Source organism: Macaca nemestrina, chromosome 9 (assembly GCF_043159975.1).
Source record: "Macaca nemestrina isolate mMacNem1 chromosome 9, mMacNem.hap1, whole genome shotgun sequence".
Classification (NCBI taxonomy): domain Eukaryota; kingdom Metazoa; phylum Chordata; class Mammalia; order Primates; family Cercopithecidae; genus Macaca; species Macaca nemestrina.
Window position 1 is genome coordinate 1,599,673 of NC_092133.1, and position 22,696 is coordinate 1,622,368.

Sequence of the window (22,696 nt, forward strand, 5' to 3'; positions counted from 1 at the left end):
TGGCTCACACCTGTAATCACAGCACTTCAGGAAAGTGCAGTGGCTCACACCTGTAGTCACAGCACTTCAGGAGAGTACAATGGCTCACACCTGTAATCACAGCACTTCAGGAGAGTACAATGGCTCACACCTGCAATCACAGCACTTCAGGAGAGTGCAAAGGCTCACACCTGCAATCACAGCAGTTCAGGAGAGTGCAGTGGCTCACACCTCTAATCACAGCACTTCAGGAGAGTGCAATGGCTCACACCTGTAATCACAGCACTTCAGGAGAGTACAATGGCTCACACCTGCAATCACAGCACTTCAGGAGAGTGCAAAGGCTCACACCTGCAATCACAGCAGTTCAGGAGAGTGCAGTGGCTCACACCTCTAATCACAGCACTTCAGGAGAGTGCAATGGCTCATACCTCTAATCACAGCACTTCAGGAGAGTGCAAAGGCTCACACCTGCAATCACAGCACTTCAGGAGAGTGCAAAGGCTCACACCTGCAATCACAGCACTTCAGGAGAGTGCAATGGCTCACACCTCTAATCACAGCACTTCAGGAGAGTGCAAAGGCTCACACCTGCAATCACAGCACTTCAGGAGAGTGCAATGGCTCACACCTGTAATCACAGCACTTCAGGAGAGTGCAAAGGCTCACACCTGCAATCACAGCACTTCAGGAGAGTGCAATGGCTCACACCTGTAGTCACAGCACTTCAGGAGAGTGCAATGGCTCACACCTCTAATCACAGCACTTCAGGAGAGTGCAATGGCTCACACCTGTAATCACGGCACGTTAGGAGAGTGCAATGGCTCACACCTGTAGTCACAGCACTTCAGGAGAGCGCAATGGCTCACACCTCTAATCACAGCACTTCAGGAGAGTGCAATGGCTCACACCTGTAGTCACAGCACTTCAGGAGAGTGCAATGGCTCACACCTCTAATCACAGCACTTCAAGAGGGTACAATGGCTCACACCTGCAATCACAGCACTTCAGGAGAGTGCAGTGGCTCACACCTGTAATCATAGCACTTTAGGAGTATCAGTTGACCCCAGGAGTCCAAGACCAGCCTGGGCAACAAGGCGAGACCCTGTCTCTACAAAAAAATTAAAACTTAGCCAGGTATGGTGGCATGTGCCTGTAGTGCCAACTACTAAGGAGGCTGAGGTGGGAGGATCACTTGAGCCTGGGAGGCCAAGGCTGCAGTGAGCTGTGATCATACCACTGCACTCCACATGCTGGGTGACAGAGCGAGACTGTGTCCAGAAAAAACAAAAAAAAAGTATTGTCAAAGAACCCAACAAAAACAAAAGCAAAACCAACCAACCAACCTGCAACTAACATCACACTTGGTGAAATGAATATCTGATACTTTCACCAGCAGCTGGGAATTAGGACGGGTGGGTGGTCACTCTCAACACTTCTGTTCACAGTTACACTGCAGGCCTTCACAGTGCATCAAGGCAAAGAAAAAAGCAAAAGGTGTGAGCTTGGAAAGGAAGACTTAAACTGTCTTTGGGATGACGTATGGTGGCCACTCCTGTCGTCCCAGCACTTTGGGAGGTGAGGCGGGAGGACCGCGTGCGCCCATGAGTTTACAGCTGCAGTGAGATACGATCATGAGAACCTATCTCTCAAAAAAACAACCCCCCAAACTGTCTTTGTTCACATACAACATGATTATGTGTACATGGAAAATATTTTTAAAATATACAAACAAGTTGTTAGAATTAATAAGTGCATTTAGCAAGGCTGCAGGATAGATCGATATAAAAATCAATTGTATTTCTGTATAGCAGCAAAAAATAATTGGAAAATAATATTTTAAAATTTGAAAAGCCGACCATTTATAACAGCATGAAGCATTAAATATTTAGGAATAATTTTAGCAAGGATACAATGATACATAAGACCTCTACACTGAAATTTACAAAACATGGCTGACAGAAGAGAAAATGTAACAGTAAATACACCAGGTTCGTTAAGGTTCAAGGTGCCAGTTTTTCTGTGGAAACTGACAAGCTCATTTAAGTTTCATACAGAAAAGCAATAACAATCTTGAAGAAGAGAAAGAAGTTGTAGAACTTAGACGACTAGATGTCAGGATGTACTTTAAAGTGTCAGAACTAAGACATGGTACTAATGACGCAGGGCAGAGTAACAGACCAGCAGAATGCAACGGGGCCTGGAAAGAGCCCACAGCTGTGGGCTCACTTGATACATGACCGAGGTGCTATTGCAGCACAGGGGAGGAGGACAGTCTTCGAAAAATGATCCTGGAATAGTTGGATATCCACACGGCAAGCAGGGAACATGTCCCCATCTCATACTATTCACAAAAACTGAACTCGGATGAATTATAGAATTAAATGTTGAGAAAAACAATAAGGCATCTGAGCGACACAGACGGGGCACCTTCATGCCCTCGGAGGGGCCGAGGATGTCCAAACCGGACACACAGAGCACACAAAAGAAACCAACAAATTGGGCTTCCTTAAAATGCCAAACTTCTTTCATCCAACACCAGCATGAGGAAGATGACTGGGTCCGCCACAAACTGAGAGAAGCCGTCAGCGGGGAGAAGAAGAATACTCCGGCTTAGAGGTGGGGAAGACATGAGCCGGTGTCTTATGAAAGGTGATATGCGGATGGGCACCGGAACGGCCAGCTCTCTCTCTCTTGCCGCTTTCCTAAAGAAGTGGCGATACTGTCCCTGACGAGGGTGTGGAGTGAAGTGGGGCTCTGCCCACCAGCCGAGTGGCTTTTCTGTCTTGAGGTAAAGCGTCTGCTCAACTCATCACCCCGCAATTCCCCTCTTCGCCCCGTGAATGCACAAGAGAAAGGCATGTACGTGGCCACCCAGGATGTGACCAGTGCTCATATGACGGCCACGTGTGGAACACGACTCCAATGCCTCTCACAGGACGGGTGACCGTGTGGCAATGGACATGTGCGGTGCGGCTGGCTCAGCTGTGATGTGCCAGGGTGGGACGTGTGATCACATGGCAATGGATGTGTATGGCGCAGCCGGCCGGCTCGGCTGCGATGTGCCAGGGTGGGACATGTGATCACATGGCAATGGACGTGTATGGCGCGGCCGGCCAGCTCGGCTGTGATGTGCCAGGGTGGGATGGATGATCACATGGCAATGGATGTGTGCAGTGCGGCCGGCCGGCTCGGCTACGATCTGCCAGGGTGGGACGTGTGATCACATGGCAATGGACGTGTATGGCGCAGCCGGCCAGCTCGGCTATGATCTGCCAGGGTGGGACGCGTGATCCACATGGCAATGGATGTGTGCAGTGCGGCCGGCCGGCTCGGCTGTGATGTGCCAGGGTTAGACAGATGACAGTGTGGCAATGGATGTAGGCGACATGGCCGGCTCGGCTGTGACACGCTGGGGTGGGCAAAGCAGCAGCAGCAGCAGGACGCGTGCTGCTGGGACGGGCAGCCCTGCTGGGCCTCCACCCCAGTGCTGGGTCACGGTGGACACACCCCCCCAGAGCATCACGCATTTCCTTCAGATTTGAGCCTGTTCTCTGTAGACGTTTCCTCAACATCCACAACATGGAAAGAAAAGCGAACCTTGATGCCAGGCGTCACCCTCCGGAAGTTCTGGGTTAGTTTTGCTGTGGGCACAGCTGTGCCCTGAGACTGTAAAAGCTCTCAATATTCCCAAACTCGTCCCAAGCAGGTGTCTCTGGACATCCACAGCCAGGACTGTGGGCAGCTACTCAAGGGTGGGGCCTTACCTCAAGGACTCCCTCATCGTTTGCAAGGCAAGCGCCTGTGCGGCGAGGCTATGGCCCCAGAAGCCGATGCTGCAACTGGCTGTGGATGGCTGGAAATCACAGTCTGGGGTTTTCAGCAAAACCAAAGCATTGTGTGGGAGCCAGGCTTGGGGCTCAAAGGAAGCTGCTGCTGCTGCGTTCGGCAACGCCAGTTTTGAAGACACACTGATGCCCAGACTCTGCGCAACACCATGAGAGAGCAAGGGCCTGGCACAAGCTCTCGGCCACTTACCTGACGCCGGTCTCCAGGCGAAAAGCAAGGACAGGCTACTCCTCCCACTCCCACCCCCAAAATAGCACTTGGGGAGAAACTGACCTCATTTTTACAGCCATATTTGTGTGGGGTTTTAATCACTGCTGTACATTAGCATTCCACTTTAACTAGCTGTCCAGACAACTGGGGGAGGAGGAACCCGTATTATAAATCACAGATCTTTATGGGAAAGGAGAAACTGGCTTTTGCCTGTAATTCTTTGAATTTATAGTCTTTAACAACAGTCTGAGCTTGTATTTTAGCAAACGTGCTGAGCGTGCAGTAGCTGCGTGCACCCAGACAGCTCTCTCAGGCTCCGTGATGACATGGCACAGATCTGCCACATGGCTGCTCCTGGGGCCCTAGCTCGGCCCTGTCCTCAGAGCCTGTCACCAGCCAGATGTGCAGGGGACGGGGCATTGGCATGGTCATCGCATACCTGTGGGTGGGAAGTGCCTCACGCCTTCCACGTCTGACTTTAGCAGAAATTTGGCCAAGAAAGCCGCTGGGAGCCCAGCTTCTCCCGGAGCACCAGCTTCTCCTGGAGCCCAGCTTCTCCTGGAGCATGGAGTGGGTCACTTACAGACGAGGATTTGGCTCTGGAGCCTTCTGAGGCTCCAGGGTCCCCTGCTGTAAAATCAAGGGGTCTGCACAGTGGAATCATTAGGGCCTGAAGATGATGGGCCCTGGGCCGGTGGGTGATTCCTGAGCTCCCTCGCCAAGGCATTCTGATGTGTCCAGCACAGAGGCAGCTCTGACCCCAGTGCCACCCACCACAACCTTCTGGGCAGGGAGAGGGCGTTCCTGACCCGCTGGATAACGTGGGTTCTCTAGCAGCTTCTCTAGCAGCCCAGCCCTGAGTGCAGCCTTGCAGCCCTGCTGTGCCCAGCCCTGCCCTGGCAGCAGCAACTGTGCTTGTCTGGGGTGTCTGTTGGCCCCTACATCCCCACCCTGCAGGCCTCTCCTCTCTCCCCTCCACCTGGCTTCCTCTCTGAGACCCTGAGCCCCCACCAGGTGCCACACTTCCAGGCCTGCACTTAGGGTCCCAGGACAAGACAGGGGGCTTGCCTGTTAAGCCTCCATGCTCTGAGAGCAGGTGTGGCCCTGCCTGGCTGGGCTTCTGCCCCTGCCCAGTCCCTGCCTTGCTGTGTGGCCCCTCCAGTCTCTCCCCATCCAGGGCTAGCCGAGGTGCCCAGTGGGCCCCTGAGATGGGCCCTTGCCACCCAGGAGCCTCGGCCCAGAAGACCCATGGTCAGGCTGGTGTCTGGGCCAAGGCTGGGGTGCTGGGGCAGGTGGCAGGCAGAGTCCCAAAAGCCAGGGAGCCGACCAGGGGGGCTGGGAGGCCTCTGACTCTGGGCCTTTGGGAGAATGGGGGTGCTGTGCTCTTTGCAAATGGGCCACCACTTGATGAAATCCATTCAACAAATATTTATTGAACACCTACCCTAGGTGCTAGGGACTGAGTAGTGAACAAAATGGACCCAAAGTAAAGACAGCAGGCTTTGCTGGCCAGAGTTAGGGAGGCAGAACCTCGAATCACGGGGTCCATTTTGGGAAGAGCAGATGATGGTCCTGAGTGTGTGCTGAACACCCAGGACTCTCTCAGACCCTCCCTCCTTCACCAGCCCTGCCAGACGTGACTGTCCTCAGGGTGGACCTTGGTGGGACAGGTTCACCCCGTGGGAGCAGCGCCCTCAGACAGCACGTTCTTGCTGGGGTTGTGGCCACGCGTGTGGTGCTAAGTAGACGAGGGAGGCACAGAAACCCCCAGCTCCCACAGGGTCCCAGTCAGGCCGGCCTCATCCACAGTGCTCCATCCCCAGGCCTGTCCGTCCCCAGACTCAGATATCACCCTCCCAGGGCCACGGCTATGTGCCCACACCGGGGGGTGGGGGCCAACACGGGACGGCTCTCAAAGGAGCATGTCTGACTGTGAGCAAAGATCGATTCCTGCCAGAGGCTGGTGCTCCCTGCAGCAGAGATCCATCCCTGACCCACTGTGTCCTCACTCAGGGCCTGGCGAGGCCGAGCATCCCACACCAGAATGTTCTGGGACTCAGGTGCCAGCCTGTGCTATGGCCACAAAAACAGCAAAATGTTTGGCTGATGTAAGGAACCAAGGTTGTGCGATATTTTCAGCTGTAATAGTAGCTGAGGTCTCTTGTTGGGAGAACCCGAGGCCTCTGTCACCCACCTGGCCTTGCTGGGGCCTTGTGAGCTGGGTCGGCGGCTGTTCCTTCTGCCTGCAGCTCCTGCCAGGCCTGGGAGGCCACTGTCCTGCCCCAGGCTCAAAGGCCCAGCAGCGCTTTGCACCCCCAGCTCTACTGGCTTTGCTGACTCTCAGGGCAGGGCCCTGCCTCTGAACCCCACCCTCACCCCAGCCTGCCTCTTCTCTGACCACCTCCAGTCCCCTGGGGCTGGGCCACCTCTGGGCCACCTTCCTCCCACTTTTCTACCCCAGCCCTGCTCTGAGTCCCTCTCTGAGCAGCTTCCATCCCAGACTTCCCCATCCTCACGAAGCTGCCCCTTATCCCCAGGCTGGACACTGCACTGTGCCACAGCCCCCACAGCTGGAGAGGCCGCACTCCTGCTCAGCTCTCCCAGCCCCCCCCACCTCACACCTGCTCGGCTCTCCCAGCCCCCCCACCTCACACCTGCCCGGCTCTCCCAGCACCCCCACCTCACACCTGCCCGGCTCTCCCAGCCCCCCCACCTCACACCTGCCCGGCTCTCCCAGCCCCCCCACCTCACACCTGCCCGGCTCTCCCAGCCCCTCCACCTCACACCTGCCCGGCTCTCCCAGCCCCTCCACCTCACACCTGCCTGGATCTCCCAGCCCCTCTACCTCACACCTAGATTTAACTCCACACATTCCCTCACAGCTGGGCCTGGGGAGCAGCCCTGCACGTCATCACTGGGTTTTAGAGGACGGGATGTTCTCATAAATGATGGCCTTAAAGGAGAAGATCTGAGGTCCTGGGGCCCTTGTCAGTTAGGCAAGTGGGCCCCACTGGGACAGGGTCCCCAGAAAGAAAGTGTCCCGGTGGCTGGATTCCTGGTGCCATCAGAAGCTCCATTACCACACCTGATGCCCTCAGGGCACCTCTTGTGCTCTGGGCATGGAGCCAAGTACTCCCTGGGTTTTTCATTATTTTATTTAAATTGCACAAAACCAGGATATAGACAGAGAGATAGCTGGGCTCTGGGAACGGGGCTGAGGATGAACTGATGGGAGGTGTGTCCCTGATGAGGCCTGGGCAGCTGTGGTCAGGACTAGAAGAAGGAAGTGCATCCCAACAGCTGTGCGGACTGGGCTGGGCTCCAACAGCCACCCCTGGGGGAAGGTGTGAATCACGCTGTGGATGGGATGTGAGCCCCCAGCCAGTCCCTCCTCCACAGGACCCAAGCAGACCCAGAGTTCCTGGATGGTGGTGGTGGGGGCCTCTCACGGGCAGCACCGTCTTCCCACTGACAGGGTGTATATGTGTTTAAGCATCGAAACAATAAATAAAGGGGATGTCCCAAATCTACAGATTCTATAGGAAAAGATCATATAAGACTTTGAAATAGGCAAGAGAAGATTTCTGATTGTCCTGGTACTGGAATGCCAGAGCCCCTGGGGACGACCTGACCCCAGGAGGGTGTGCCTTCGTCTCTGATTAGGCTGTTCTACGACTCCACGGAAAGAACAGTTAAACTCTGAGAAGGGTGTGGGCAAAGTGCTCATTTCCTGGGCACAGACGGACACGATTCCTGCGCATCGGAACGCAAATGGTTTTTGTCAGGCAGGGAACGTGAATCTCTGTGGGTCAAGTCCTCATTTGCATTGGTTGAAAGTAATGAGTTAATAAAATCTTTGACATGTGTTCACTGTTTGTATGAGAGTCATGATTATACCTTCTGTTAAAATTTATCCTTGAACAGTTTGGTTAAAATCCCAAAATTCCAACAGTTTTTTTATTTAGAGCAAAGATGATTCTGAAATTTATATGGAATTCTAGAGGGCCAAGAAGAGGAGGCAGGTTACTCTTTAAGGCGAACAAAGTGGGAGAACGTGCTACTCCAGAAATGAAGCCTTTTTATAAAGCTAGAATAACTACTACAAAGTAGGGTGGAGGAGGGACTGACGATGAGACACAGCAGAAAGTCCACTCTTGTGAGAACAGGTGCGAGCTGGCAGAGGCGCTGTGGGAAGCCGAGAGACGGTCTTTTAAGCAAGGGCTGCTACAGACATAAGTATGGAAGATGGAACTATAACATGTTCAAAAGATGAGGCTTCCAAACTTTGGGATCAAAAGATTTCCTAAACAAGACAAAGTGAGTGCCAATCCTAAAGGGGAAGATAAACAAATTAGACTGTTTTACTTTAAAATGTAAGACCTTAGATCATAACACGATGCTGCTGAGCACGGGGAAAAGATAATACACAGAACAGGTAACACACCTGCACTTTGGGGTAGGTTTTAGGATCAGCCTGCCCCTGCCTGCAGAGAAGCCTGTGTGGAGGGGGAGATCTGGCGAGGATGGAGAGTGAAGACACAGGTTGGAGCATGCTTTCAAAAATTTGAAATAAAATCCAGAAGAATCAGCCAGAGGAGTTACGAGTAGCTGCTCTAGTACAGTGAGAGGGGATGGCAGGGAACTGCTGGTTTCTGTTACGAGCCTTTACTTAAGGAAAAAGCCGTCTTCCTCTACTGAGAGCATCGAATCCAACCACGACAAATGAAAGGGTCGTGTGGCACTGGGCAGAGGCAGCCGCCTGTCCCTCCCACCTTCCCAGGACAGTGGCAATGCTTCCTTCCTTCCCTGCACAGAAAAGCAAGCTCCGCGTCATGCGAGGAAAGCACCCAGTTCTTACGAGTGCTGGCTTGGGCCAGGTCCTTGGGTTGCTAAGGTGACATCGATATATGGCTCGGGAGGGCGAAGAGTTGTAGGGGAGGTTGGAACAGGGACCACTTTGGAAAGGAAGGGGATCACCCAGGTTAGGCATGTTTGGGGGCACCCATGTGTATGCCATGGCAAGGTCATATTGACTCCACAGTGGCTGGTTCTCCCCTCCTGGCTGTAGGTGTGGAGAGTGGCTGCCCCTCTCTGGGAGTTCCACACGCTGGCCCAGCCTGGAGGCCATCCCTGGAGACCAGAGGCCCCAGGAAGCAGGCAGAGGAAAGCTGCCCCAGGTGCACGGTCACACCACATGGAAAGATCACTGCAACCCATCAAGGTGCCCGGGGCTCGGGGTCCTGAAGAGGCACAGGGCTGGGGCACGCACCTCTAATCACAGGACAGGCTCCTCTCCAAAGGACAAGGGGCATCGGGGCATCGGGTGCAATCAGTCCCTTGCAATCCCTGGACATTCTCGTCAGCTGAACCCTAGGCCTTTGAGAACATCGACTCTACTGGCGCCTACTATGGGTGCCCGAGTCTCTGGAGCTATTAGGATGCTCCAGGTATAGGTGCCAACATTAGACCTCATTGACCCACAAATCCGGCAGCTCATCTGGTCCAGCCCAAGTGCAATGGTTTCGCAGAGACGGGGACCTCAGGGCAGCTGGAGGCCATCGCACCCCCCGGGGCCTCCTGGTCTCTCTCGATCCAGTGAGTTCAACTGGAGAATCACTGGATAATTCCCTCTGAGTCCCCCCATGAAGACGTGCGGGACTCCTGCCGCAAAACACTGAGCCCTGCCTGGCATCAGGTATAACCCGGGACACTAAAAAGAGGTGTCCGTGAACCCTGCTGTGGGAATGGGCAGCGCCGATTTCTAGGTTTCTTGCTCTGGCCCAAGTTAAGAAAGGAAGTAGAGCTGGTGTTTGTGCAGAAGGGGAGGTGAGAGTCTGGCCTGCCCTGTAGGGGCCTGACTGTGGGTCTGAACCTTTTCTAGTGGTGTCATGACTCTAGGGTCCTCAAAACCAACAGGGGTGGCATGAGGAGCCTGTGCTGAGAATGTCATGGGGGGTGAAGCCAGAGCCGCCCAGGTGCTACCTGCGTGCTCCCGGAGCCCACACCTGTGCTCTCGCCCATGCCCGCCCCTGCCCGCCCACGTACCAGCCTGCGGATCTCCCGCTCACACTCCTTCTTGATGCGGGTGATCTCCTCCTGGTGTAGGTGGTACACACTGCGGATCTCCGCGGCCTTGATCTTGTCCGCCTGAATCACCAGCGTCAGCGCCTCCTCCACCTGCCTCTTGGCGCCCTTGAGCTCGGTGATCTCCTGCTGCATCTTGACCTTCTCCACCTCGAACCCCTTCTTGGCCTCCTCCTTGGCCTCGGACAGCAGCACGGTCTTGACCTTGTCAGGGCCACCATCACGCAGGGCACTGAGCAGTGCCTGCAGCCGCTGGTTCTCATTGTCCTTGATCTTGATGACCCTGAGCAGCTCGGCCTCATGCTGCCGCAGCAGCGTCTCACGCACGGCCTGTAGCTCCTTCATCTTCTCCTCGTGCAGCTTTGTCTTGAGCTCTGTGAGCAAGACTGCAGTCTTGTGCTGCTCATGCTCGCGCACCTGCCGCAGCTCCTGGTTTTTCTCGCGTTCCACTTTGCTGACCTGAAAGACAACAGCGAGACTGACTGTGGCAGGAGCTCCGGCCGTGTACACACTCACGCCTGAATGTGTATTTGGGAGGAGCTTCCATGATGCACACTCACACACCTGAATGTGCATTTGGGGAGGATTTTTTTGAAACTTGGGGGTTATCTTCCATTCTGGAATTACCCCTTAACAAACATGGCTACGAAAACCTGGAATCAAACCTGATTGGTGGAGGGCAGGAATGTGCACTCATAGCATCCACAGGAGAACCCTCAGAGGGGACACTCCAGCCTGGAACATGAGACCGCGGACACACTCAGTCCACGGAAGTCTGTGCACCTAATCCAGGATCAGGTTATACAGGGGAGGCAAGACCATGGTCACCTCCCAGGTGAATCCACCAGGAAAAGGGTGGGACTCTTCCCCTTGGACACGGCCCAGCGAGGAGCGGGCAGGGGCTGCCCTGAGTTGGGACGGGGCTGTACCTGCAGTGTCCCCAGGCAGCTCCCACTCCGTTCCTGCATTCTCACCCACATGGCAGGAGCTGCGCTTGTGTCCCATGACGTTCTCGGCAAACCTGGAAACAAATCTGAGCCACTGCGCCATCTGGGTGGTGTCTAAGGGGAACCCTGGGATTTTTGACTCTGGGCCATGTGTTTTCATCCAGGTGCTCAAACCCTTGTCCACGCTGTCAACCATCCACAAACCGGCAGTGGGTGCTCAAAGTCCATTTATGGGATGAAAAAGTGGCTGAAATCCAGATTTGCCCTGGATCTCCAGCGACACCCTGGCCCCCTTCCCTGCCATTTCGGGACTCTGGTGCCCCTACCCAGCTGAACGGTTAGGCCCGTGGTGGACTCCTGCCCACTTCATAGCATTTGAGCCCCTGGGAGATTGCTCTTGTGACTCAGGGCTCCTGCTCACCTGGCTGCCCACGCTCCCCACAGCCCCCATCATCTGGCCTCACGACTCTGGGGTGCACCCACAGCCCCCATCTTCTGGCCTCATGACTCTAGGGTGCAACCACAGCCCCCACCTTCTGACCTTATGACTCTGGGGTACACCCACAGCCCCCACCTTCTGGCCTTATGACTCTGGGGTGTACCCACAGCCCCCACCTTCTGGCCTTATGACTCTGGAGTGCACCCACAGCCCCCATCATCTGCCCTCACAACTCTGGGGTACACCCACAGCCCCCATCTTCTGGCCTGATGACTCTGGGGTGCACCCACGGCCCCCATCTTCTGGCCTGATGACTCTGGGGTGCACCCACAGCCCTGCCCTCTTCCCTCTGTTCCTTCCTGGGCCTCCAAGACCATCACATGCTGCTGGACCCCAAGCTCTCATCACTGGCCCAGCCCCCTCTCTGGAACTCTGGGGGCCAGGCCTTGGTGACTGTGAGGGTCCTGTGGCCTGCATGCGGGGGGCTAGCCTGCGAGGCTGCCTCTCCGGGACCCCCACTCTCTGACCCCTCTTGGGTCCGGCCAGTGGGTAGCCCCAACAGGACACAGGGAACATGACCACAGAGGCACCATTAGCAGGCCCAGGAGGTCCGTCTGCGGCCCCCACTTCTGTTGGGAGGTGGCCCTGCTCCCCAGGCCGCATCTCTCATAACAGACGCCCCCCTTGTCCCTACAGACGCAGGATGGAGTCAGCTGTGTCCCCACTGGCCCCGGCTCTTCCACCTCCCCCATCTACTCAGAGAAACAGCCCCTGGGTAACCTCTTGGCCATGCCCTGGGCATCATCTGCTTCCTGCCAGGACCTGAGGAATATACAGCCACGCAAGGGACATCTCACGTCTCATCTGTCCAAGCAGAATTCCGCCGCAGCCCTGGTCCCAGGAAATGGCCCCTCAGCCGGAGCCTCTGCTCTTGGCTCCCATCCTTCCTGACGTCCCACTCCCAGCCATCGGCAAACCTGTCAGCTCCCACTGTGGGTACCCCCAAGCCTGCCACCTGCTCTCCTGCCCAGGGCCACGTCCTCTTCCAACCCACCTCCCCCCCCGCTGTGCCACAATCCCACAGAAAAGGGGTCCCTTGGAACATAAAGCTCAACGCTTCAGCCCCCTTGGGACCCTCAGGCGCACTTAGAATATAAGCAAGGTCCTTGCAGGAGCCACAGGATCTCATACCCCATGGAAAGGGCACCACAGAGAATGAAACGCAGGTTCCAGCCCCCACACCCATGCCCACACCCTCTCCCACACCCTCACCCACATCCATACCCTCGTCCACATCCACACCCTCACCCACGCCCTGAACTTGGCATTTTGTTTTCTTCACCCATAGCTGTAGGAATTCTGATCCCACAAAACCTGGACCCCCGACTCCTCCCCAGCCGGAAGCCCTCCTGCAGCACGTGGCGCGGCCTCTGAAGGTTCCTGGTGTCATCTCCTCCTGGCCCAGCACAGTCCGTCCCCACACTAGGGCTTCTGTCCCTGCCCTCCCAGGCACGCCGATTTTGTTACTTTTTTTCACTTTCTGCACAGCGGTGATCACTCCGTAAAAGTGCTTATTTCTCTCTTTGTGACTGTCTTGTCTCCCTCCCTTCTGGAGGCTTTCTGGGGTTGCTGGGGGAGGGGTTGCTGGGGGACAGGTGGCTGCTATTTCCCCATCAGGACATGTGGCACTGACTCACTCTGCTGCTACCTGGCTGGCAGTCCTCGTGTCCTGCAGGGCTCAACCCTGGGCCTTCCTTTTGGTCCACCCAGACCCCACAGTACAGAGAAATCCCAGCCACCACGCTCTCTCCAAACCTTGCTCGAGGCCCAGAGATTCCACAACTGCACACGGGGCCCAGCGAGCGTCGTTGGTCCAGCCGTGTGAGTTCTGCTGACTCCCAAGAGGCCGGAGTGAGCAGACACGGTCCTTACTTTGGCTTCCACTTAAGGTGGGACCTCCTGCTTTTCCAGCTCACACTGAGTTCAATGGTAAAAAAGTGAGATTTTCCAGGGCGTTTCTATACCACTTGTGGGTGGGGACTAGTGAGTCCTCTCGTCCCGTGCCGAATCCCCTTCACTCGGGCTCCGGAACGCGCGTGGTGTGTAGGGGAAGGAGGCTGGGGAGGCTGTTCTGCTCACCGTGCTTGTGGGGCTGCGGCTTGGGGACAGCAGGTCCTGTGCGAGGCATGGCGGAGCCAGAACTGAGGCCCACACTGTGCCCAGAGCCCAGCTTGCCCCTCCTCCAACCAGGCAATAATTTCACCTTCATGAAAACTCGAATGGGAATCAGTAGAGAAAAGGAATTACGCAGCATGTGCCACAGAGACGGGGTCAATGGTGCCGAGTCTGGTCTCAAACTCCTGGGCTCAGGAGATCCGCCTGCCTCCACCTCCGAAAGTGCTGGGATTACAGGCGTGAGCCACCCCACCAGCCCCTTATATCATTTTATTGATGTCCTTTAGTTCCTTTTGAAACAGCCCATCATAGCTTCCATCTGTTTTGGAGCATTTGTCCGGTATGGTTTCATTGTCTGTAGGAACGTTTTTCTACTTCTTATTTCTGTTATAGTAACTTGATGAGATTTATTTTCCTGTTGTTCACTTCTGTTATTTCAGTCTTCCTGAATTTCCCTGAAATATCTAACTGGGTTCTGTGTCATGTAATCACTTGTAATTCCACACAGTGAGTTCTGGTGTCTATTCTCACACCTCTCCTGGGATCCACAGGTGGGCCAGATGTCGGTGAGTTGTGGCCATCTCCCCACTGACCCCCAGGTGAGCTGCAGTCATCTCCCCAGCATCCCCCAGGAGCCACGGCACTGCTATTTACTGCCATCTGAGTTAACAACCACAGGCAACCAGAGACTGGTAAATCTGCCCAGGGGGTTGGGGACAGGCCTGAAGCAGGAGACGCCTTGTGGGGTGAAAGGGACCTCTGGGCAGAGGCACAGGGTAGGGGCAATTGGGTGCTGGGCTGTTCTTCATCTCTCACTCCACAGGGGATTGTAACATAGGGCCAGGGTAGAGAGTCACTGTTTAAATAGAGCGCCTAGAGTCTGAACCATTAACATCTGAGGCTCCACCCTTAGAAGTCTAAGGGGTTAGGGAGAGCTGGCATGGAGCTACGAGGTCCCAGGGGACGCAGGGGAGACCCATGAAGCCTGCTGATTGCTCAAGCCTCACCCATCCTGTTCCCCTCACCCTACTCATGTGCAGACCACACACATGCACGCACAGGCACACAGCACACACACGCACACACCACACACATGCAAGCACCACAGACCACACACATGCACGCACCACACACCACACACCACCCGCATGCACACACCACCCACATGCACAAACCACACATCACACACCTCACACCACACACATGCACACACACCACATACATGCATACACCAGACACCAGACACCACACACCACACACATGCACACACCACACACATGCACACACCACACACATGCACACACCACACACATGCACACACAGGCACAGAGGCACACACCACACACATGCCCCCACACACACACATGTGCACACACACCACACACATGCCTACACACGTGCACACACACGCACACACTTGTGCACACACATGCACACAAAACACACATGCCCCCTCCACACGCATGCACAGACACACACACACATACATGCACAGGCAGAGATGCATGCACACACACCTAATGGGGCTTGGAAACCTTGCAGTTTAGGCCATCGGGGGCTATGACATGTGTGAATGAGGCATTTAACTAAAGTCATTTCTGAAACATCCACTAAACCTACTTCTGAAAGAGTCGAGGATGACGTCTCCTTCCTCTCACGCCTGCCCAGAATGGGTCACATTTTGTGAGCCCCAATGTGCTTTTCCACCAGTTCAAAACAAGCACCACCCTGATCTACGGGACACCAGGTGTTTGTGCGTGTTTCTGACAGATGCCCCATCCCTCCTTTAACCAACGGGCTTGGGTAGCCACACTGGCGTGGCCCTGTCCAGCTGCAGGGGTGAAGTGGGGGGTGAAGTAGGGGTGAAGCAGGGGTGACCTGGGGAGAAACCAAGCCAGAAACCAGCAGGTAGCCACAGGCCTGCCCACCCTTCAGGGGTAGAGTCCGGACAGCATCAGGACAGACCCTGAAGGGTGGACAAGAGCTGGAAGTGTGGACACTGGCCAGGCCCCGAGGCCCACATGTGGACAAGGCCCCAGTGCAGCGAGCCCAGCCCAGCCTGGCCACCCAGATGTTTCTGTCCTACGCCTAGAAACAAGGTCACCCACGTTGCCTGCAGACCTGTATTTCAGCAGCGACAGGCGCCACTATGCTCCCTCCCTGGGTCAAGATCGGCTTCAACCCTCAGGCCAGACCTGGATGCCACGAGGATGGACCATTCCCCACTCGTTCGGGTGAGATCCAATGACCAGCACAAAGTGGCACAAAGCCGGCGCTCCCAGGACAGGTGGCCACAACGCACAGTTCTGACCAGGCCGCACCTGGGGAAGGTCCTGAGGGACACCTGAGCAGAGGTACCGTTCAGGCAAACCTGAGGTCACCCACCAGAATCTGCAACACCCTGAACACCTGAGCAGCAGGTACCATTCAGGCAAATCTGAGGTCACCGTCAAATCTGCAAAGCACTGAACACCCGAGCAGCAGGAACCGTTCAGGCAAACCTGAGGTCACCCACTGGAATCTGCAATGCGCTGAAAGGTTTTATCCGTTGTTATTCACGAGAATTGTTGGCATCTGAATCAAAAATACATTCCAGGAGTTGAGATTGTTACTGTTTTAAACCGTGGAGAAAAGGCACTTCTTCTAACAAGCAACAAAATAGCCCAGCAAGGGCCCTGTCTGGGGTTGGGGGAGGACATGCTGTGGGGGTCCTACATTCGGACCACAGTGCCGAGAGCCCCTGCCCACCATGGACCAGGTTCTGCTGCCAAGGGCCTTGTGCTCCCACTCCGAGGAGTTTCCAGCACATCCGGCCCAATGCCCGCTTATGGCCGGACATGGCCATACTCATTTATGATGTCGCCAAATATTCACGGCTCCAGTGGGAGCTGGAGGACTGCTGAGCCCTCAGGGCTGCTCCAAGGTTGATAGAATCTTAAATGAAATGGACAAAGGTCCTTTCCATTTTTTTCACGAGTAACTTTTAGTCAAACCACATTTCTACTACAAACAACATTTTTCCCTACAGTCTTATTTCCAGAGAAAGTATCTTCTGCTAACCTCCAACAATTGCTCTAGAATTTGGGGTCCTCTTTGGAGACAACTATTTAAGGACTATTTCCTTTATGCAAATGACAAACACTGAAGGGGAACACCAACCTCCTCTACCAGGCCTGTTCTGCTGTCACCGAGTCACAGGTCAACATCTCTATTTTAAACCAGCCATAACGTGCCCTGAGATGACTCCAGGATAACGCAGAAAACTAGAGTTCAAGATCAGGGCTGTGGCGCCTGGAAGGGCCCAGATGAGTGCAGCCGGGCTGACAAGCGGCTGTGCGGAGACCTCCTCTGGGCCGCTGGTGGGATCCCAGCCCATCGGTAGCAGGGGGCCCAGAGTGCCCCTCTGATCACAGAAGTGTACCACTGGCATGACCCCAGCCGCGATTGCAGTGACCCGCCAGGGTGACCCCGGCCGCCATCGCAGTGACCCGCCAGGGTGACCCCGGCCGCCATCGCAGTGACCCGCCAGGGTGACCCCGGCTGCGATCTCGGTGACCCGCCAGGGTGACCCCGGCCGCGATCTCCGTGACCCGCCAGGGTGACCCCGGCCGCGATCGCGGTGACCCGCCAGGGCTGGAGCTGGCGGCAGAGCGGGTATATGAATGGTGCTCAGCGCTAATTTGAGCAGATTTTTTGGCATTTGGCAGCTCGGGGAAGTGTTTATGGAATCGGAGCCGCACCAGCTAACACTTCATGCATAACTCACCCTCGCCCGGATCATGCAGCCACTCACCACGCTTTTCCCATGTCATGGAAAAATATGTATTCATTAGATTGGTTGAATGAAGAAATGAATTCATTGAGGAACGCTCAATTCAAATATTTTTTAAATCACTGGATTTCTATACATCATCAGCAAAAAATTAGGAATGAAAATATCAAACGTACCATTTATAATGGTATCCAAAAAATACAACACTTTTGAATACGTGTTGGAAAACGTGCCCAAGACCTCTGTGCTGAAAAGTACCAAGTGTTAGACAGAAATTTAAAAGCATTTAAATAAATGGAAGAATATCTCGTACTCGTGAATCCAAAGACTCGACATTATAAACATGTTTATTTTCCTCAAATTGATCTGTAGATTCAATGCAATTCAATGTATAGAAGCTGTTATAAAGATGCAAATCTCCAAAGGGATTCTAAAATGTAGATGGAAATGCAAAGAACCGAGAGAGAATAGAATCCAAAACAGGCTATCAGGGAGCTTCCGTGACTAACAGCCAACTCTTGCTGTTCGGGCACAGTGGCTCATCCTGTAATCCCAGCACTGTGCAAGGCAGAGGCAGGAGGGTGGCTTGAGGAGTTCAAGACCAGCCTGGGCAACACAGTGACATCCCGTCTGTACAAAAAACTAAATTAAAAAATTAGCCAGGTGCAGTGATGCATGCCTGTAGTCCCAGCTACTTGGGAGGATGAAGTGGGAGGATTGCTTGAGCCAGGGGGTAGAGGCTGCAGTGAGCTATGATCGCACCACTGCACTCCATCCTGGGTGACAGAGTGAGACTCTGTCTCAAAAATAATAAGTAAACTTTCGCCATACTACACAGAAGCAACAACCGGGCCGGGCGCGGTGGCTCAAGCCTGTAATCCCAGCACTTTGGGAGGCCGAGACGGGCGGATCACGAGGTCAGGAGATCGAGACCATCCTGGCTGACACAGTGAAACCCCGTCTCTACTAAAAAATACAAAAAAACTAGCCAGGCGAGGTGGCGGGCGCCTGTAGTCCCAGCTACTCGGGAGGCTGAGGCAGGAGAATGGCGTGAACCCGGGAGGCGGAGCTTGCAGTGAGCCAAGATCACGCCACTGCACTCCAGCCTGGGCAGCAGAGCGAGACTCTGTCTCAAAAAAAAAAAAAAAAAAAAAAAAAAAAAAAAGAAGCAACAACCATTTTTTTCTCATGAGTCTAGTAGTCAGCTGGAGTCAGGTGGCCTAGGCTGGGCTCAGTGGGTACCACATGGCACTTTTCCTGGGACTGGCCACTGGTCTAGACACAGGAGGACAGAGGTGAAGGAGTAAGCAGGGGAGACAGAGGGCTGGGCTTGGGCCTGGCCCAGGTCACTGCTGCACTGACCAGAACAAAGCAAAGCTCTGCAAAGTCGCACGGCACAGGCATCCTCCCGGAAGAGGCGAAGGACTGGCCGGTAATGCTATGACACAGGCTCACACCCAGAAGAGGCGAAGGACTGGCTGGTAACGCTGACTATGTCACAGGCTCCCACGGCTTTATTGGAAAAGTGAAGCTGCAAGTGCAGCGGGTAAAGCCTTTTTCACGGGAAAGGTGCCAGGTCCGTCTTATATCCACAATCATATCCTACTCACGTCATGTGCCAAAATCAATCCCTGCTGGGTTTCCAATTTAAAATTGAGAGGTAAAACACCACAGCTTCTAGAAGAAAACATAGGAAAGTGTCTCCATGACCTGATACAGGTGAAGATTTTCCTCAACAGGAAAACTCCACAAAGCCCTGCTGTCCCTTTCCCAGGCTTTTCTTAACCTGACAATGGGGAGTTCCTCTATTAGCAAACATTCTTCCTCAATGAGATTCCAATGGCTGCAGGGCAGTCTGCTGCGTAAACACAACGTAACATCCTTAGCAATTTCCTCAGGTCGGGACAGCCAGGTGGCCACTTTGTTCCTTCTCATTAGCAGAGCTAAAACCAACACCCTGTGTGTCTGCCGGATTCCGCTTTTCCTAACAGCGGAGTCACTGCCACAGAAGCCTGGCAGCATCTCAGGGCCGTGCACTGGTGGCCAAGGCACCTGCAGAGAAGCTTCCAGCGGCTTCTCAGAGCATCACTTCTCCACCCAGTCAGCGACCCCAGGGATCTGCCATGTAAAAAGCAACTGGGTGCTTTGACTTTGTTTTGATTTGCATGTCCTTAAATAATACCGCTAATGCTTTTGGCCATTCACAGGTCTACCTCCTGAACTTTATCACAGAATCCTGGGAGGTGCAAGTTGAATCCCCTAAAGCAGGCCAAGAGTGGCTAGTAAGCCCTGGACTGAGGTGACAACTGCTTTCAGACCAGGGATATACAGCGTCCTGGTCACTAGGTAGGTGTATTTCTTGTACATTTCAGTAAGTCACGCTTTAGAAAGTGGGAAGGTCACAGTCTTTCAAACCCTAGCTGTGCATGTTCTCTGATGAGAACTGTCTGTTTCTTTCTGAGGAGGAGGAAAGAATGGAGCAGCCAAAGGGGGCAGAAGGGAAGGACAGAGGGAGTGGAGAGAGGGGATTCGCAGCCAGGCAGCGGGAGGCTGACCAAGAAGCGGCAGCCGGGTAGTCGGATGCATCCTCCACGTGAGCCGGTGTCGGAGGGGAGGTGGAGAGCTGCTCTGTCCCAGGAGACACGTGGCTGTGGACAAGGAGAATCTGAATCCCAGACTCTTTATGGGAACTATTTCCCCACTCCTAAAGGCTCAGAACATTCAGGTACCCACAGTAATAAGCAGACAGTCCCCAGGGGCAGGCAGAGACTTTTTTTAAATGCAAGACATTCATGTAAATCAAAAGAGCCACGTGGGACTTTGTAGACAAAAACACTGAAGAAAAGAAGACAATTGAACAAAATAAGGGACCAGGAAAAGAGACCCTTCTTAAAACCTAACAGCCCAAAAGAACCGAGGCGGGATGGAATGTTCTGGAAGCAGATGTGAGGAGGGAGAAGGCCAAGAGCATGGCCTCCTCGCTGCCCTCTCTGGGCTTCCCAGCTGACGAGCCGAGTGCCCAGGGCGGGTCCCAGCCCCGTCTCCCCTCGCGCTGTTCTCCGGGCAGCATCTCCCACCACCCGGAGACCCTGTTCCCACACGAGACCCGTGTGCCCCGCGGGACGGTGGCCACCTATGCTCACCGCCAACATGGCAGCCCCCACCTGGATGTTGGTGTGAGGCTCCATGGTGCCCTGTCCCATGCAGAATCCTTGATGTTCTCCGGCCCCCAGTGCCCATTATCCTGCCCAGATGCCACCTCAGCAAAGGGCAGCCCGGCCACTGCTGCTCAGACCCGAGCCTGGAGCATCCCAATCACCGTCCACGCGCACACTCTACCCCCACCTGCCCACACCTCCTGGCCCCTCTCCCTCGTGTCCCAGAGCCATTCCACACACCGTCCACCCACAGACTCTACCCCCACACCTGCCCACACCTCCTGGCTCCTCTCCCGTGTCCCAGAGCCGTTCCACACATCATCCACCCACAGACTCTACCCCCACACCTGCCCACACCTCCTGGCTCCTCTCCCGTGTCCCAGAGCCGTTCCACACACCGTCCACCCACAGACTCTACCCCCACACCTGCCCACACCTCCTGGCTCCTCTCCCGTGTCCCAGAGCCGTTCCACACACCGTCTACCCACAGACTCTACCCCTGCCTGCCCACATATCCTGGTGTCTCTGCCCTATGCCCCTCCACAGCTGCCACCCTCAGCCACGGCATGAGCAGCCGCCTCCCACTGCTCTCTGCTCCCCTCAGCCCCTCCCACAGCAGCCAGAGGGTATGTTTAAAACGTCGAAATATTTTAAATAAACGTATTTACAATATATAATATGCAAATAGAAGTCAGGTCATGTCCAGCTTTAAGGCTCCCAGAGGCTGTTGGCCGTGCCTGGAGCACAGCCCAAGCTCCCTGCCTTGCCACGGTGGGATGCCCAGCAGTCCGGGGAGGCTGGCTTTCCTTGTTGTTCCAGCATAGTGATCAGTAACCCCCTTTCTCCCTCCAGAGTGCCCCCATGTGGACCATACATTACTAGGCCCCCTCCTGCCCCACACCTGCACGGACCCGGGGCCCATGGCCACCTTTACCAACCTCTCCTGCACCCTCCCCATGATGGCTGCACCTGCCCTGGCCTTCCTGGTCTCCAGGTCACACCCATGCCCATTCACCCCATTTCTACCTGGGCTCTAGCCCCACCCGGAGCCTTCCTGTGCTCATGGGGGGTCTCTGCTCCAAAGCCACTTCCTCAGCAGTGACCCCAGCACCACCCACTGTGTCTGCTGGCTCTGCCACCCCTTGCCTCGGCCCCTGTCCCCATCATTGCCACCTCCCTCCACAGGCCTGCAGGGGCACAGCTGCCCAGGACACATTTCCTGTGGGGGCAGGAGGCTGGAGCTTCCACGGGGTCTCCCACCTCTAAGCAGGCCCCCCAGTTAGAGCCGGGATCTTGTAGGACTTTCCAGGCACCTCTGAAAGGTGTGACTGCCGTGGATTTTCTCTGCTCCCTGCACTGGTTCCTCATCAAGCAGTTCCAAGAGGCGGGGCTCAGCCTGCAGGAGGGTGGGCAGTGGCCAAACCCTGGAACAGGCATCAGGGGCCCTGTTGTGCCCAGGCCAGAGCTGCAGCCTTCGTGTCCATGACAAAAACACGGTGACTTACATCCTCACGACATGTACGGCTCTTCCCCGCTTTAAAGGAGCACACACTGCACCTTCCTCAAGACAAGCTCAAGATAAGGCCGAGTTCACATCCCTGCAGTTCCCACGAGAGCCCTTCCTGTGAGCCCCTCCCCTTCCTCACTGGGAAGCGTCCGTCTCACTCTCCCAGAGGGCTGGCACCTGGAGAAGGGTCAGCTTTTATTTAAAACATTTTATTTTTGACTTGTCAAATCTCAGTCTGCTCAAGTCTTCCTCGCTGATCGATTAACCATCGGACTGAAATCCGAAACGCTTTTTCCAGAACTCACAGGAACCTTCCTTACCCTGAAAATTGCAGCCTGCAAAATCTGATGATGCAGTTGCGGAATTCTAATGATTCCTGATAAAGAGATGAGCTCCCCAGTGCATGGCAGCCCAAGACCATGGCAGAGGAACAAGCAGCACCCCCTCCCTCGGTTGCTCAATGTAAACGGATTTAATCACCACGTGAGAGGAGAGCACACCTTCCCACAACCGCAGGGAAACTGCACAGAAGGCAGGGCCCATCTATCGGTGGGCCCACGCTGGGATCTGGCCTTG

General features: G+C 54.9%; 1 protein-coding gene across 1 annotated transcript in view; it reads right to left on the reverse strand.

Moving 5' to 3' along the window:
* LOC105470927 (Janus kinase and microtubule interacting protein 3) overlaps positions 1-22,696 on the reverse strand; it is a 158,078-nt gene that overhangs the window by 68,472 nt on the left and 66,910 nt on the right. Inside the window, 1 exon segment of the mRNA XM_071068899.1 lies at positions 10,084-10,581. Within this exon segment, the coding sequence (XP_070925000.1) occupies positions 10,084-10,581 (498 nt within the window).